General features: G+C 33.0%; 1 protein-coding gene across 1 annotated transcript in view; it reads right to left on the bottom strand.

Annotated features, from left to right (window-relative positions):
* The window catches only part of LOC145293737 (spliceosome associated factor 3, U4/U6 recycling protein-like), an 87766-nt gene that overhangs the window by 50193 nt on the left and 22523 nt on the right, over positions 1-15050 (bottom strand). The window contains exons 4-5 of the mRNA XM_080140196.1: positions 10420-10604; positions 4951-5044 (exon numbers count right to left, since the gene is read on the bottom strand). Of these exons, the coding sequence (XP_079996322.1) occupies positions 4951-5044; positions 10420-10604 (279 nt within the window). The remainder of the gene's footprint in view (positions 1-4950; positions 5045-10419; positions 10605-15050) is intronic.

Consider the following 15050-nt stretch of genomic DNA (forward strand, 5'->3'; position numbering starts at 1 on the left):
TACAAAAATCAAGCATAAAAAGAACCCCATTCATTTTGAACACACCCGTCTTATAAAAAAAATCTACAGTTGATTTTATAGGCTGGGCCTTTCTGCTTGTGCAGTGATAAAACTTCTCAAATGCACTTGCGATATTAGGTTGTATAAAAGTTTTAACTTTAGATAAATCGGAATTTTGAAAAAGAAAAAAAAAAAAAAAAAAAAAAAAAAAAAAAAATCACCCCAGCTGTTTCCGAGTTCATAGCGAACAAACTCACACACAAAGTTCCTTTTATATAATAGTAGATATGTACCAGGTGTCTTCAATAAGTTTCCAGACCTTTTTATATGGGCACTTTCATTGTGTAATCTCTTTTAGCTCCAATGCACTTGTACCGTTCCAACAACTACTGGAAAGCTCTATGGAAGTCCTCTTGTGAGAGCGTGTCCATGACCCTCGTCACAGCCTCTTTCATCTCCTTAATTGTCTCATAACGACAGCCTCTAAGGTTTTCCTTGAGCCTAGGGAATAACCAAAAGTCACAAGGAGCAAGGTCTGGACTATAGGGAGAGAAGGACGAATGATCTTGATGCCCATTTTGGTCAAATAGTCTGTGACAAGAACGGAGTTGTGGACTGGCGCATCCGTGCAAATCTTCCACATCTTCAGTTCTTCGCAAATAATTGTATGTACAGTTCCTACACTGACATTAAAATGTGCACTTATTGTCTATCTTATCCTTATTTGACTAATCAACTTTAGTGTTCTGTTTTACTCCTCCCACACCTCATCCCTCAGACTACCGTCTTCCTTAAATCTCTTATGCCACTCAAAAAGCCCATTTCATGCAAGATGGTCCAAAAGCAGTCTGAAGCATTCCATACGTTTTGGGGTTATTTTTTCCAATTTAAAACAGAATTTTATTGCATATCATTCTTCTAAAGTGTTCTCATGTCAAGATGGCATTTTTAAAATTCACCAGCTCTAATAATCAGGCTTTAGTATATTGTATTCCAATTCCTGCTGTAGCTGTTCAATTGAACCCGAAATCATAAAAATTGATCAGTCATCTCATAAGATGTACAGCAATAACATACTGAATTTTCGAGAGTCTAAGATACTTAAAATGCCTGTACAAAAAGTCTGGAAACTTATTGAAAGCATCTTGTATAATAGCAATTGCCATTTTATTTAAATATTATATATTAATGCACCTGCTATAGATACACAGCTTTCATCTACCTGGTTATCCTGGATTTAAGAGAAAATTTGGCTTGTATATATTTCAGAAAGATTTCTTGGTTTTGTTGGGAGCGAGTAGTTCAAAAATTTCCAATTTTGGACTAGTCGCTCCTAACAAAACTGACAAATTTTTCTAGAAACTAAACAAGCCGGATCTTCACCTCTATGTAGGATGGCTAGACAGATAATATCCCCAGTGGACACAGCAATGTATAATATTTAAACAAAATAATATTAGCTCCTGTAAACCTACGATCGAGCCCTTAATTTTTTTTCTAGTAACTGCAATAACGCTCTTGCTCATAAATATATGTCAAGAACTCTTACATTATTTATTGCTTTCTGTTTACCTTGCCAATACATATTCTTAATTGTGCTGGAACAATTAATGTAGCGTTTTCCTTAAAAAAATCTTCCTCTCCTTTTCTCTCTTACCTTCTCTCTCTGTCCTGCTCTAACCAAGTCTGTCGACCTGTTCCACAAATCCCAATCCTCACCATGAAATACCTCCAAAAAAATAACACGTGTAAACCTAGAACCCCATCCTCCAACGTAGACCCCTACTACCATGTCTCCTTCAACATCAGGGGTCTACATTCCAACCTTCCAGAGGTTGAAACCCAATTACAGGAGACAAAACCAGACATATTCTTTCTAAGTGAAACTGGCATTAGGCTGACCGCTTCCCTTGACGAATTCATAATTAAAGGATACTCTAATTAAACATCTAAATCTGACCCCCAAGATCGCCATGGACATGGAATATGTGAAAAAATTGACCACATCCTGTCTGCTCACCCTTCAGCTAACATCCACATTTGTGGTGATTTCAATGTCCACAATGCGGAATGGCTGACCCACTCTAACAAGACAGATGATGAGGGAAGGTTCTGCCAGGATTTTTGTCATTGCCTATGACCTCACCCAGATTGTCCACAAACCCACCCAAGTGCCTGATACTTCTGGTCAGTATGCTAGCCTTCTAGACCTTTTTCTCACAACTTCCCGTGAGCTATGTTCAAGTTCCATTCTGTCTCCTCTGGGATCTTCTGATCACGCGGTTGTATCAGTTAAGATAAAAACGAAATGCAATAAGTCTGGAGATGTACCTCTCCACAGTACTGTATATAGAATACTCTACCGCTGACTGGGATAGCTTCCGTACACTTATATCCGATCTACCACTGCATTCCATGTTTAAAAAAGATGTGTCCTCCATAGTATCAGACCTGACCGAATGGTTAATTGTAGGCATAGACCGATTCATACCATCCAAAAGATTCGAACAAAAACCTAACAGCCAGCCATGGTTCTCCCCAGAATGTGCTGCTTTCCATAGCTACCAACATAATAGATGCACTGAGACTAAAGCTGCTTTCAGGACTGCCAGCAACCACTGCAAAAGAGTAATAAAAAATGCAAGAGAGCTATATGCTCAGTCTGTTAAATCCAAAGTAGCTGAGCAGAGGCTTGGTTCCTACCAGTTTTGGCAAATAGCAAACAGGATCCTGAACAGAAGCGTGCATTCTATCCCAACCATCATCAATGAACCTGAGGTCATCTCATCAGCATCAGACAAGGCCAAACTATTTGCAAAGAACTTTGCAGCTAATTCTACCCAATGCGACGAAGGCCATCAACTCCCTGTATTTCCTCCTATAACGGACAACACGCTCTGCAACATACAAATATCTGTGCGTGATGCCGCCAAGCTAATCAAGAACCTAGATTCCAGTAAAGCAACTGGCCCTGACGGCATTACAATCATTGTGCTGAAAAAGCTTCTACTAGAACTTGCCCCCATACTTACAAAACTCTTTAAGCGTTGCCTTAAAGAGAAGTGTTTCCCAACACCCTGGAAAACCTCATCAGTATGCCCTGTATTTAAGAATTCAGGTGATAAGTCCTCTCCCTCTCAGTACAGACCAATAAGTCTCCTGTGTGTCATGAGTAAGCTGCTGGAATCTATATTAAATAGAGAAGTAGTCAACCACCTCAGCAGAAATAACCTTCTTAGTGACATGCAATATGGTTTCCGTTCTGCCAGATGTACAGCAGACGTGCTAACTGTTATATCTCATAGGATTAGTGAATCTCTTGACAAAGGCTTCCTCTCTAGGGCAATTGCTCTTGACATACCAAAGGCCTTTGATAAGGTATGGCATAAGGACCTACTTCACAAGATGTCCAGCTACGGTATAACTGGAAATGTTTTCTTGATCATAAAATAATTTCTCTCCGATAGGCTCATAAGAGTAGTAGTTGATGGACAGAAATCAGAGGCCATCAATATTAATGCTGGAGTCCCTCAGGGGTCCATCCTAGGCCCAACTCTCTTCCTGATATACATCAATGATCTCCCAAAACACATACTTAAATCATTCATTGACATCTATGCTGATGACACGACCATCTATGGCAACACATCAAAGGCCGTAAATGACAAAGTTCTCTCAGATTCTCTCTCCTGATCTTGAGCACATGGTACAATGGAGGAGGAGGTGGCTGGTTACTTTTAATGCATCTAAAACCAAGCTCCTATCTTTACATCATCAATGCTCTGATCCCCATCTAGCATCAATTGATATGGGTGGCTCTTGTCTAGGAAGCTCCATGTTTTAATAAGCTTCTGGGCCTGACCTTTACCTTTGACCTGAAATAGAATACGTACATCAAGTCAGTTGCCAAGATCTCTGGAAAAATGGTAGGATCCTTCTACCGCTCCAGAAGATATCTCATCCCTGGTGCAATTCTCTATCTGTATAAAAGCCAAGTACGTCCAAGGATGGAGTACTACTGCCACATCTGAGCAGGAGCTGCTAAAAACAGCCTATCCTGCCTTGACAGAGTACAAAATAGGCTTCGTGGCCTAGTGGGTGATGCCCTTTTCTCTTCCCTGCAACCTCTCTCCCACAGGAAAGACGTTGCAAGCCTGTCTTTGTTTTATCGTTACTACCACGGCAGGTGCTTGTCTGAACTCCAATCTCTGGTCCCCTTTCGCCAATCTTTCACGAAAAACACCCATCTAGCTGAAACCACTCTCAAAAATTTTCCCCACTCCTTATCTGTGCCAAAATCAAAACGTAGATTTCATGAGCAAAGCTTCTTTCTTAGAAGTGCATGTCTGTGGAACTGTTCCGGTTGCCTGTTTCCCACCTGACTACAACCTGGATGTCTTCAAGTCCAATGTGAACAAATTCCTGATGAACCGCCTCCTTAAGTAAGACACTTTATCAGATCTCCAAAACTAACGTACTGTACACACAATAATTCTTATCCCTGAGTGGCTTCCGGGCCTTGGTAAGTGGCGACTACCTTGTAAAAAAAACAAAAAGGTCTATAACATATTTATCAAGTTACATTAAATACTACCTTTCATGTTTATTTTTCGTATGTTTATACATGAACAAAAAATAAAAATAAAAAAGTTTCCTTTCAATGGCAACAGGTTCTAGATAAGATGGCCATGATCATCAAGAACAATCAAGCCAAAAACAGAATCACAATGATCTACAACATTATGTTTAATTAGCATAAAAAAATATTTTCTAAAATAAATTTTTTTTTTTTTTTTTTTTTTTTTTTTTTTTTTAATTTTAAGAATCAGTTAGTATTGGAGTTTAAAAAATAATCTGCAGCCGTTTTGAAAGAATGCATTAAAAAAAAAATTTTTAAAAAAAAGTTTTATAGAAATTCTGAGATGCTAACAATCACTCATTTTTACTTACCCAAAAGAGGGACAGAAAGTTGCCGCTTGAAGAGAGACAAAAGACGTTCTTTCTGTTCAAGATATGTAGCATCTGTAGCCTCAGAAGATTCAGGCTGAAAAAATATAACCACGAAAGATATGTAATTTTGATGTTCCATAAAGAATTTTAATTAGGTTTATTTTTCATTTACAACAACCTCAACATGCATGTTTGAATTAAAATTGATGAAGGAAATGTTCCGAAAACATCATGACGCAAGTAATAATATAAGAGTATATAAAAAAACATACATATAGTGTATTAATGAAAAGATGGAATTGGCATAACTCATTACACCATTATGTTTTAATTTGCTTCAGTTTACCTGTTACATCCATGCATTGTATTACCTTTTATAAATTACATTTTTTTATCAACATTTTTGAAAGCTTACGTCTGTTTCAGATAGAATAAAAACAATGGCATTATCAACCAGCAACAGAAGTAACCTTTAAACTCCAACCCTTCCCCACCATGGCAGAGACAGTCACAAAATGGTAGTGTCAAGGTTACCCAGTTAATAGGGCTTTGCTGAAAATCTAAGAGTCAACATTAAGATTAGTTGTCTTCTGGTCATTTCTGCTTTTGTGTGCAACAAGATTATATCGGGTGCGAAACGACAAATCTGCAGAATGAGAATAACAATATTGCTTCTGCACGTTAGAACATGGAATGAAAAAGTCAACTTAAAATTGTTATAACAAAATTGTTGCCATGGACAACTTTAGCAGGAGTAGAGTTTGGATTTACAAGGCATGCTGCAAGTTCCGTACATGCCTGGAGAAGCGAAGTGAGACAGAAAGTAGATATTTTGAATTATTTCTGCAGACAATATTAATGTCCAATTTCAGAATAAAACTATTGTGTGAAAATAAGTGAAATGCATATGCACATATATCTTATTTATGAGAAAACAAAAAACCTTTTAAAGAAGAGATGTAGGTAAATTTTTTTTTTTTCTCAGTTTTCCTTAAAAGGGAAATAATTCCATTAGTGTTCAGTGTTAAAGTGTTTTTTGTCCGAATGGTTGCGAAACAATTGTAACAAACGATGAAATACACTATTTGTTGCTATCAATCGATTCTTTGATGTCATGATTTTGTTAAAACAAGATTATATATATATATATATATATATATATAAGTGTTGGAACGATTAATCAGAATCAGGAATAAAAAAAAAAAAAAAAAAAAGAAAAAAAAGAAAAAAAGAAACTTTTTGGCTATCAGTATCGGAAAATTGTGTGCCTATTTTCTGATGCCAAAAGCAATCCTTTTAATTGGCATTTTTATTTGATTTTCTTGAAAGAAAAATATTCTACCGCTGATAGTAATACTAAAATAATGAATATCTATTGCTAAAATCGATAGATCATCCCTCACAAATGTATCTACACATTTGAGAAAATATCTGCACAGTTAACATGTTTTTATGGTAAACGTGAAAAATAACTAATATATAATAGTTAAATATTTAGAGATTCAGAAAGAATCTGAAAAAATATTGGAATTGGCCCATCCCTAATATATATATATATATATATATATACACATACATACATACACAGCATAATCACGTTGACATACTGGTTTTCGCCAGATCACCGAAGTAAAGCTACGCCTGGCTAGTACCAGATGGGTGATCATTTAGGAATTCTAGGTGCTGTATGCGCTCTCCACCGTTTCCAGTCATCCTGAACCTCTACTTGTCACTGGTATTTAACAACACCGACTCAGGAGAGGTGTAGTTGGAGATTACGCAACTCTTGCTACAAAAATTCCATGCGCAGGTACCCTTACAGTGGGTATCCATAGTCTGTCAAAACTGAAGGAAGTTACAATATATATATATATATATATATATATATATATACACATACATACACACAAGGTGTATATACTCAGTGTTGCCAGGTTGAAAAATTGGTAGGCAGAGGGTTCAGTCACATTATTTAAGATACAAATATCCTAAATTTTTACAATTTTCCTGTAAGTGGAGCACGTGTTGATAATTGAATATAAATTGAATTAAATATAATTTAAATACATAAACTAAATATTTCTGAATAGAACAATTAAAGCAATCCTATTACAAGCTATTAATAAGATGAAGTTAATTATTAAAATAGATTTTCTTTAATGTAATATGCAAATGAGGTTACTTCTTGAATGTAGATTTCTTTTGAATAAATAGTATAAAACATCATTCTTGAATGAAAAGGTGTAACCATCCATTTTCGATATAAAAACAGTGTACCTTTTGTGAATATTAATTACATTGTGAACAGGAATATGACTATTATAATCATGTATATATATATATATATATAATTACAAAGATAAATATCTTCCAAACTAGAATCTATCAAGGTAATAAAAAACTATAAATATAATATAAAGATGCACCGATAAGCAAATTAGCTGATCACACAGCCGATTAACAGTTTTTTTAAAGCCAATGTATCAGCAAATTTTGTTGTCATAAATGGTACTAATATTAATTTAGTTATCTTATAAACAAAGACAAGTTATCTCCCTTTTTTCCTTGCTGGTGAAAACTCACCAAAGAGACCTGCACTATGTACACCATATTTTTAAATAACAACATTGGCGACTGCGATTGAATTTGAGGAAAATAGAGGTAAGCATATGGAAACTTTCTCTTCCACTTTCCGTTGAAATATATTTGTACTTTAAATCATTGTCAAAGAAAATTATTACTCTATCTTTCAGCTTTCATGTTGAGGAATTGTACCGTAAATTGCAACCACGTATGAACCGACCACAATGCATTCTTCAGTCATACTCTTGTTCCTCATTTTTTTGGGCTCATGTTGCCATTATATTTTTTTTTTTTTTAATTTAGATAATGCATATTTTATTGATAGACAACCATCAACGATTATGGCAACCAGTTTCTGCAGGAAATATTTTGATGTCAATCCCAAGAATAAGAATACATCTGCAAGTTATGCCGAGCCATTACATCAGGGAGTGGCAAATCAGAAAAAAAACTTTTACGACTTATATTATTGAACCATCTTAGAAAAGTTCACCCAGAAGAAGCAAAAGATGCAGATACAAAAATGAAAAACAAGGAATATTCAGGGACAAATATTCCAGAAACCAGTGGCAGCAACTACGAGCCTCTAGAAAAAACAAATTACTAGAGAATCAATATTGGCCAAGAAGAAAGTTTAGGAGATTAATGACCACAGATCACAAGAGATCCATTGTTTGATTGAAGAAATGATTGCTGTTGATATTCAACAATCTTCTGTAACATCTGACATTGGATTTAATAGGCTTATTGCAAAACTTTATCCAAATTACAGCATCAAAAAAGTATTTCACTGAAAAAATAATTTCAGGTATATTAAAAGTAAAAAAAAATTCAATCATCTCCTGATGAAATTAGCAGTATTTCTTTGGCTACAAACATTTGGGCACCTGCTACAAATAATGCTTCTTTTGAGTTTGACAAATCATTGACTTTCAAATGAGTGAACAGCAGAACTGTGCTTGGAGTTCTTCCATTCCAAGAACACATAGGTGCAAGAATAAATGAAGAATTTACAATATCTCTAATTTTTGTAGTCTTCTGGGATTCAGGAGCAAATATGGCTGGCTGCTGGTGTCAGTGAATATGGTTTAGAGTCACTATCATACTTCATTATATATATATATATATATATATATATATATATATATTGCAACTTTCAAATGACTGTTCAACAGGCTGTTAGGAATGATTACAGAAATATAGTTTCTCACTTTAATCACCCTTCATTAGCAAATTAACTGAAATACAGGATCAGCTTAAATTTGGAAAAATAAACTCATTCAAGATGTGACCACATGATGGAATTCAATACACTGTATGCTGAAAAGGAATTTAGAACAATGAAAAGCTTGTGCAATGCATGTTGTTGATAATAACATTCATACCTTAACTTACGAATGGGAACTTATTCAAAAAATTGTCTAGTTACCAAGTCTATTTGAAGAAATCACCAAAGAAGCAAGTAACAGAACTCCAACCATATCAATGATAATATGTACAATTTTAGCTGTGAGGTTATCTGTCAAAATCTGTCCAATCTAATTCTGATATCTCTGACATTAGCGGAATCCTTATCATGGTTTAACAATTCAGTGAATCAATGGAAATAAGATTTTCATCTTAAATGATAAAAACTTCCATGTCTTTCCTTGATCCAAGACTCAAATCAAAAAAGACATGGGAAATACCACTAAGAATTGGATTCTACATCTTCTACACCTTTCTACTGATGATAATGAAGTAGAATCAAGATACATTTATTCAAGTAAGGATAAAGAAGATCAAAGTGAAAGTAAAACTGTATCCCTTTCAGGTCTGTTTGATGAATTAATTTCATATAAACGTACAGTAACAAATCCAAACAGAGTAGGTAGAGGTGAAATTAAACCTGGAGACTGCAACTACAACAGAAATACAAGAAACACAGTCTAAACTCCAAAGGAGTAAATCCCTTATTCATAAGTGCCCAAAAGAACTTGATCATTATGTAGCTTTGTCACTGCTAACAAGATATGATGATCCATTTCAGTGGCGGAAAACGATACAGGAGACCTTACCACTGCCGAGTAAACCGGCTTCAAATTATTTAAATTGCACCAACTTCGTCCATGAAGAGAGAGAAAGGCTCTTCAGTAAAAGAAACTAGCTGTCCCAAGAATGGAAAAACTGTTTCTACACTACAACTTAAGAGTATTCAACTTTAAATACTGATGAGATTATGAGAGCAGAGGAGATAAGTAGCAAGAATAGAAGGGGTACAGTAGTAGCAGGTGCAGAACAGAGATAGCCACTGCAGTATGCTTCAATGGAAGCAAAACTTCAGCTTACTGCTATTCACTTGAGAATTGGAATTTGCACTTTGTAATTTCTTTTTTATCTAGTGGTTTAATAATATTCGTTTAAGAATTACAAAATACATTGTATTTTATAATTTAATAAAACAAAAATAAAAAAGGCAAAAAGCCATAATAGCAGCCAGACATTAAACAAATTTCAAATTAAATTGGCAGTTACTGTGTTAAAAGATATCTGAGGAGTCGCTTAGCATTGATAAAATGGTTTAAACTTAATAGGAAAGGAAAAAATAATTCATTGACCGATTAATCAGTAAAGCGGCTAATACGGTTGATTACTCCATGAACCCCTAAGCTCAATAGACGAGATTGAGCAATTAAAGAAATAGAAATGAAAATAAGATTGATGGATTAATAACTATTGTAATTTATTTAGAGTCAAACAAGGAAATTATAACGAAAATCTTTAATCCTTGGATTTTCAATTAAGATATGCACTTTTCAGAGGATAAGTTAGTAAAAAAAAAAAAAAAAAAAAAAAAAATGTTTTTCTCTTGCAATATATACATTTTAATCAAATTACATGTCTTACCTTGAGTCCAGCCAAAATAGCATTCTCAAATTCTCTGTAAGCATCCCAAATATTAGAACCTTTGTTTACATGCAGCCCAACTTCCGATATAGCATGGTCAAATATAGACCTGACTGTAGCGACACCATCAGGGTCACCCATACCACCAATGGCGTACTGGGCATATTCCAACCAGATATCAACAGCTGGGGGAGAAAAAAAAAAAAATTAAAAATACATTAACATTCCTTATATACATTTAAGATTTTGAATTATAATTCAAATTCTATTCCAAAAAGAGTTCACATAATGGTATACAAATTGTTTACAACAAATCCACAATTATTTGTAACAGTGTCCTTCATCAAAATGGGATCTGGGAAATGTCTAAGTAATACCCAGAAAGAAACAATGTTTATTAAAAAAAAAAAAGAAAAGAAAAGAAAAGAAAAAGAAAAGAAAAGAAAAAGAAAAGAAAAAGAAAGAAAAGAAAAAGAAAGAAAAGAAAAAGAAAGAAAAGAAAAAGAAAGAAAAGAAAAAGAAAGAAAAGAAAAAGAAAGAAAAGAAAAAGAAAGAAAAGAAAAAGAAAGAAAAGAAAAAGAAAGAAAAGAAAAAGAAAGAAAAGAGAAAAGAAAAAAGGAAAAAGAAAAAAGGAAAAAGAAAAAAGGAAAAAGAAAAAAGGAAAAAGAAAAAAGGAAAAAGAAAAAAGGAAAAAGAAAAAAGGAAAAAGAAAAAAGGAAAAAGAAAAAAGGAAAAAGAAAAAAGGAAAAAGAAAAAAGGAAAAAGAAAAAAGGAAAAAGAAAAAAGGAAAAAGAAAAAAGGAAAAAGAAAAAAGGAAAAAGAAAAAAGGAAAAAGAAAAAAGGAAAAAGAAAAAAGGAAAAAGAAAAAAGGAAAAAGAAAAAAGGAAAAAGAAAAAAGGAAAAAGAAAAAAGGAAAAAGAAAAAAGGAAAAAGAAAAAAGGAAAAAGAAAAAAGGAAAAAGAAAAAAGGAAAAAGAAAAAAGGAAAAAGAAAAAAGGAAAAAGAAAAAAGGAAAAAGAAAAAAGGAAAAAGAAAAAAGGAAAAAGAAAAAAGGAAAAAGAAAAAAGGAAAAAGAAAAAAGGAAAAAGAAAAAAGGAAAAAGAAAAAAGGAAAAAGAAAAAAGGAAAAAGAAAAAAGGAAAAGAAAGAAAAAAGGAAAAGAAAGAAAAAAGGAAAAGAAAGAAAAAAGGAAAAGAAAGAAAAAAGGAAAAGAAAGAAAAAAGGAAAAGAAAGAAAAAAGGAAAAGAAAGAAAAAAGGAAAAGAAAGAAAAAAGGAAAAGAAAGAAAAAAGGAAAAGAAAGAAAAAAGGAAAAGAAAGAAAAAAGGAAAAGAAAGAAAAAAGGAAAAGAAAGAAAAAAGGAAAAGAAAGAAAAAAGGAAAAGAAAGAAAAAAGGAAAAGAAAGAAAAAAGGAAAAGAAAGAAAAAAGGAAAAGAAAGAAAAAAGGAAAAGAAAGAAAAAAGGAAAAGAAAGAAAAAAGGAAAAGAAAGAAAAAAGGAAAAGAAAGAAAAAAGGAAAAGAAAGAAAAAAGGAAAAGAAAGAAAAAAGGAAAAGAAAGAAAAAAGGAAAAGAAAGAAAAAAGGAAAAGAAAGAAAAAAGGAAAAGAAAGAAAAAAGGAAAAGAAAGAAAAAAGGAAAAGACAGAAAAAAGGAAAAGACAGAAAAAAGGAAAAGACAGAAAAAAAGAAAAAGACAGAAAAAAAGAAAAAGACAGAAAAAAAGAAAAAGACAGAAAAAAAGAAAAAGACAGAAAAAAAGAAAAAGACAGAAAAAAAGAAAAAGACAGAAAAAAGGAAAAGACAGAAAAAAGGAAAAGACAGACAAAAGGAAAAGACAGACAAAAGGAAAAGACAGAAAAAAGGAAAAGACAGAAAAAAGGAAAAGACAGAAAAAAGGAAAAGACAGAAAAAAGGAAAAGACAGAAAAAAGGAAAAGACAGAAAAAAGGAAAAGACAGAAAAAAGGAAAAGACAGAAAAAAGGAAAAGACAGAAAAAAGGAAAAGACAGAAAAAAGGAAAAGAAAAAAGGAAAAGAAAAAAGGAAAAGAAAAAAGGAAAAGAAAAAAGGAAAAGAAAAAAGGAAAAGAAAAAAGGAAAAGAAAAAGGAAAAGAAAAAGGAAAAAAAGAAAAAGGAAAAAAAGAAAAAGGAAAAAAAGAAAAAGGAAAAAAAGAAAAAGGAAAAAAAGAAAAAGGAAAAAAAGAAAAAGGAAAAAAAGAAAAAGAAAAAAAAGAAAAAGAAAAAAGGAAAAAGAAAAAAGGAAAAAGGAAAAAGAAAAAAGGAAAAAGAAAAAGGAAAAAGAAAAAGGAAAAAGAAAAAGGAAAAAGAAAAAGGAAAAAAAGAAAAAGGAAAAAAAGAAAAAAGGGAAAAAAGAAAAAAGGGAAAAAAGAAAAAAGGGAAAAAAAGGAAAAGGAAAAAGAAAAAGGAAAGAAAAAAAGAAAAAGGAAAGAAAAAAAGAAAAAGGAAAGAAAAAAAGAAAAAGGAAAGAAAAAAGAAAAAAAAGAAAGAAAAAAGAAAAAAAGAAAAAAGAAAAGAAAAAGGAAAAGCACCCCCCCCCCCGCGCAATAAATAAATAAATAAAACTTCAAGAGTAAATCAACTTGGTAAAATACAAAATTATATCACAATCTGAGAATGTGATGAAATGATTCCACAATCTCTACTTCACAACAAAACTGGCTTCAAAACCTAACAGATGATACGCTTTTCTCCTCTCTGCAATCTCTTTCCCAAAAAAAGAGATGTTGTGACCCTGTCTCTGCTCTATCATTATTTTCATGACAAGTGCTTGTCTGAGCTTCAATCTATGGTTCTCCTCTTGCCAAACTTTCCCAAAAAGCACATGTCTAGCTACAACCACTATCAACAATTCCTCTCCCCACTGTGCCCAAATTCTTTCTTAGAACTACCCGCCTGTCAAACTGTCTGCTGGCCTGCTTCTTAGCTGACTACAGCATGGTAATCTTCAAGTTCAATATAAACAAGTTCTTGTTGAGCCTCCTTCTTAAATAATCAAATTCTACCTAATTTCGACCACTAAAAATCACCAAGCTGCTGTCTCAGTGACCGCCTTACACTCATTAATCCTTATCCTCGAGTGGCCTTTGCGCCTTGATAAATGGTAACTCCCTTAATAAACTTTGACCATAAAATTACCCTAGAGAGGTTTATGAGTTAAACACCAAACAAAGATTACCTTTGAAATCACTACTATATATTGGGTATGTAGTATTGGCTCTATAATAATAAATACAAAATCTGCATAAATTAAAATATTTCGTTTAAGCATATTTTACGATCGAGCCACACTGGACGTCCATATTGGGTACAATATAATCGATATAGAATTTGATCTATAAGAATACAAAATCTGCGTAAATTAAAATATATTTAAGTGTATTTTATGATTGGGCAATGGTGGATGGCCTGCTAGTTAAGGATAAAAATCAGTTTTTATATTTTGCCAAACCACAATTATTACTTTGCTAAAGGACGGACCGACTTATCTCCCCTTGCTTTATAAGACTTTTGGGTACTTGTACAGTTTAATCAAGACATTAAAAAATGAAAATAAAGTTTAAATTGTACGTATCCGTTATGGAATGAAGTTCTCCGGAAAAAAAATTTCACTTAATTTCATTAAGTATTTTCTTTTTTTTTTGTTTTTTTACAGCGAAAAAACAATTTGTTATGATAGCGAGGAAAAGGTTCAATTTTTAGGAAGAAAAGCTAGTATTAAAGATGGGGAGGGAGTGTCGGCACTTTACATGGAGTTATCTCCCTGTGGCGTGTTCAAAAAATTCCAAGATGTCTATCTTTAATGCGCTGTCATAAAAACGTTGAAGAAAAAAATAAATAAATAACTACTTGATGAAATTAAGTGAAATTTTTTTTTGGAGATCTTCAGTCCAAAACGGATACATACAATATAACCTTTTTTCGATATTTTCATTTTTTAATGTCTTGATTAAACTGTACAAGTACTGATTTTTGCTCTTATCAATGGCGGATCAGAAAAATACAAGAAAATTGATTTATTTTAATTAAAATTCTACTTGATAAATTTTCCTAATGTTTTTGGTATAGATACATATTTTTGCCCAATATGTACATATATCAAAGAGTTTTCCTGTTAATTTATTTGGAAAAGTGATTTTCACTTGTGTCCCTTTCTGTATAAGCACTGAAAAGAAGAATTCATTTCCAGGAACGGCTTTGAATTCTAATATTTCTCATCTGGCTATAAAGGAATAAGTTAAATAAAAAATAGATCCTCCATAGTAAAGAATGATCAAGTGACTTCCTCATCAATTGTCTACAACACCTAGATGTAGGAGAGGGCGTCACTCCTTTCCTTGGAGTGCTCGGGCCAAGATCAAGTGTAATATCTGTTCTTCAGATACACTTCAATTTCTTGTTCCTTCATGACCGAGACAATTTTTACTTTATTCCTTTTCTCCACGTTAAAAACCAACCCTGATATCTAATTGTCCCGTGGGGAGGCATTGTAAATAGGAACCATATAATGCTGAGATTTAGACAAGATGCATCAAATACTATTTTCGAGTCTCTCGTAGGACTTGACTAAGGATTGAACCACAGTCTTCTATTTCATTAATAAACATTATGCCCAACAAAA

The sequence above is a fragment of the Euprymna scolopes genome, chromosome 2 (genome assembly GCF_053919585.1).
Source record: "Euprymna scolopes isolate OS-2025 chromosome 2, ASM5391958v1, whole genome shotgun sequence".
Taxonomy (NCBI): domain Eukaryota; kingdom Metazoa; phylum Mollusca; class Cephalopoda; order Sepiida; family Sepiolidae; genus Euprymna; species Euprymna scolopes.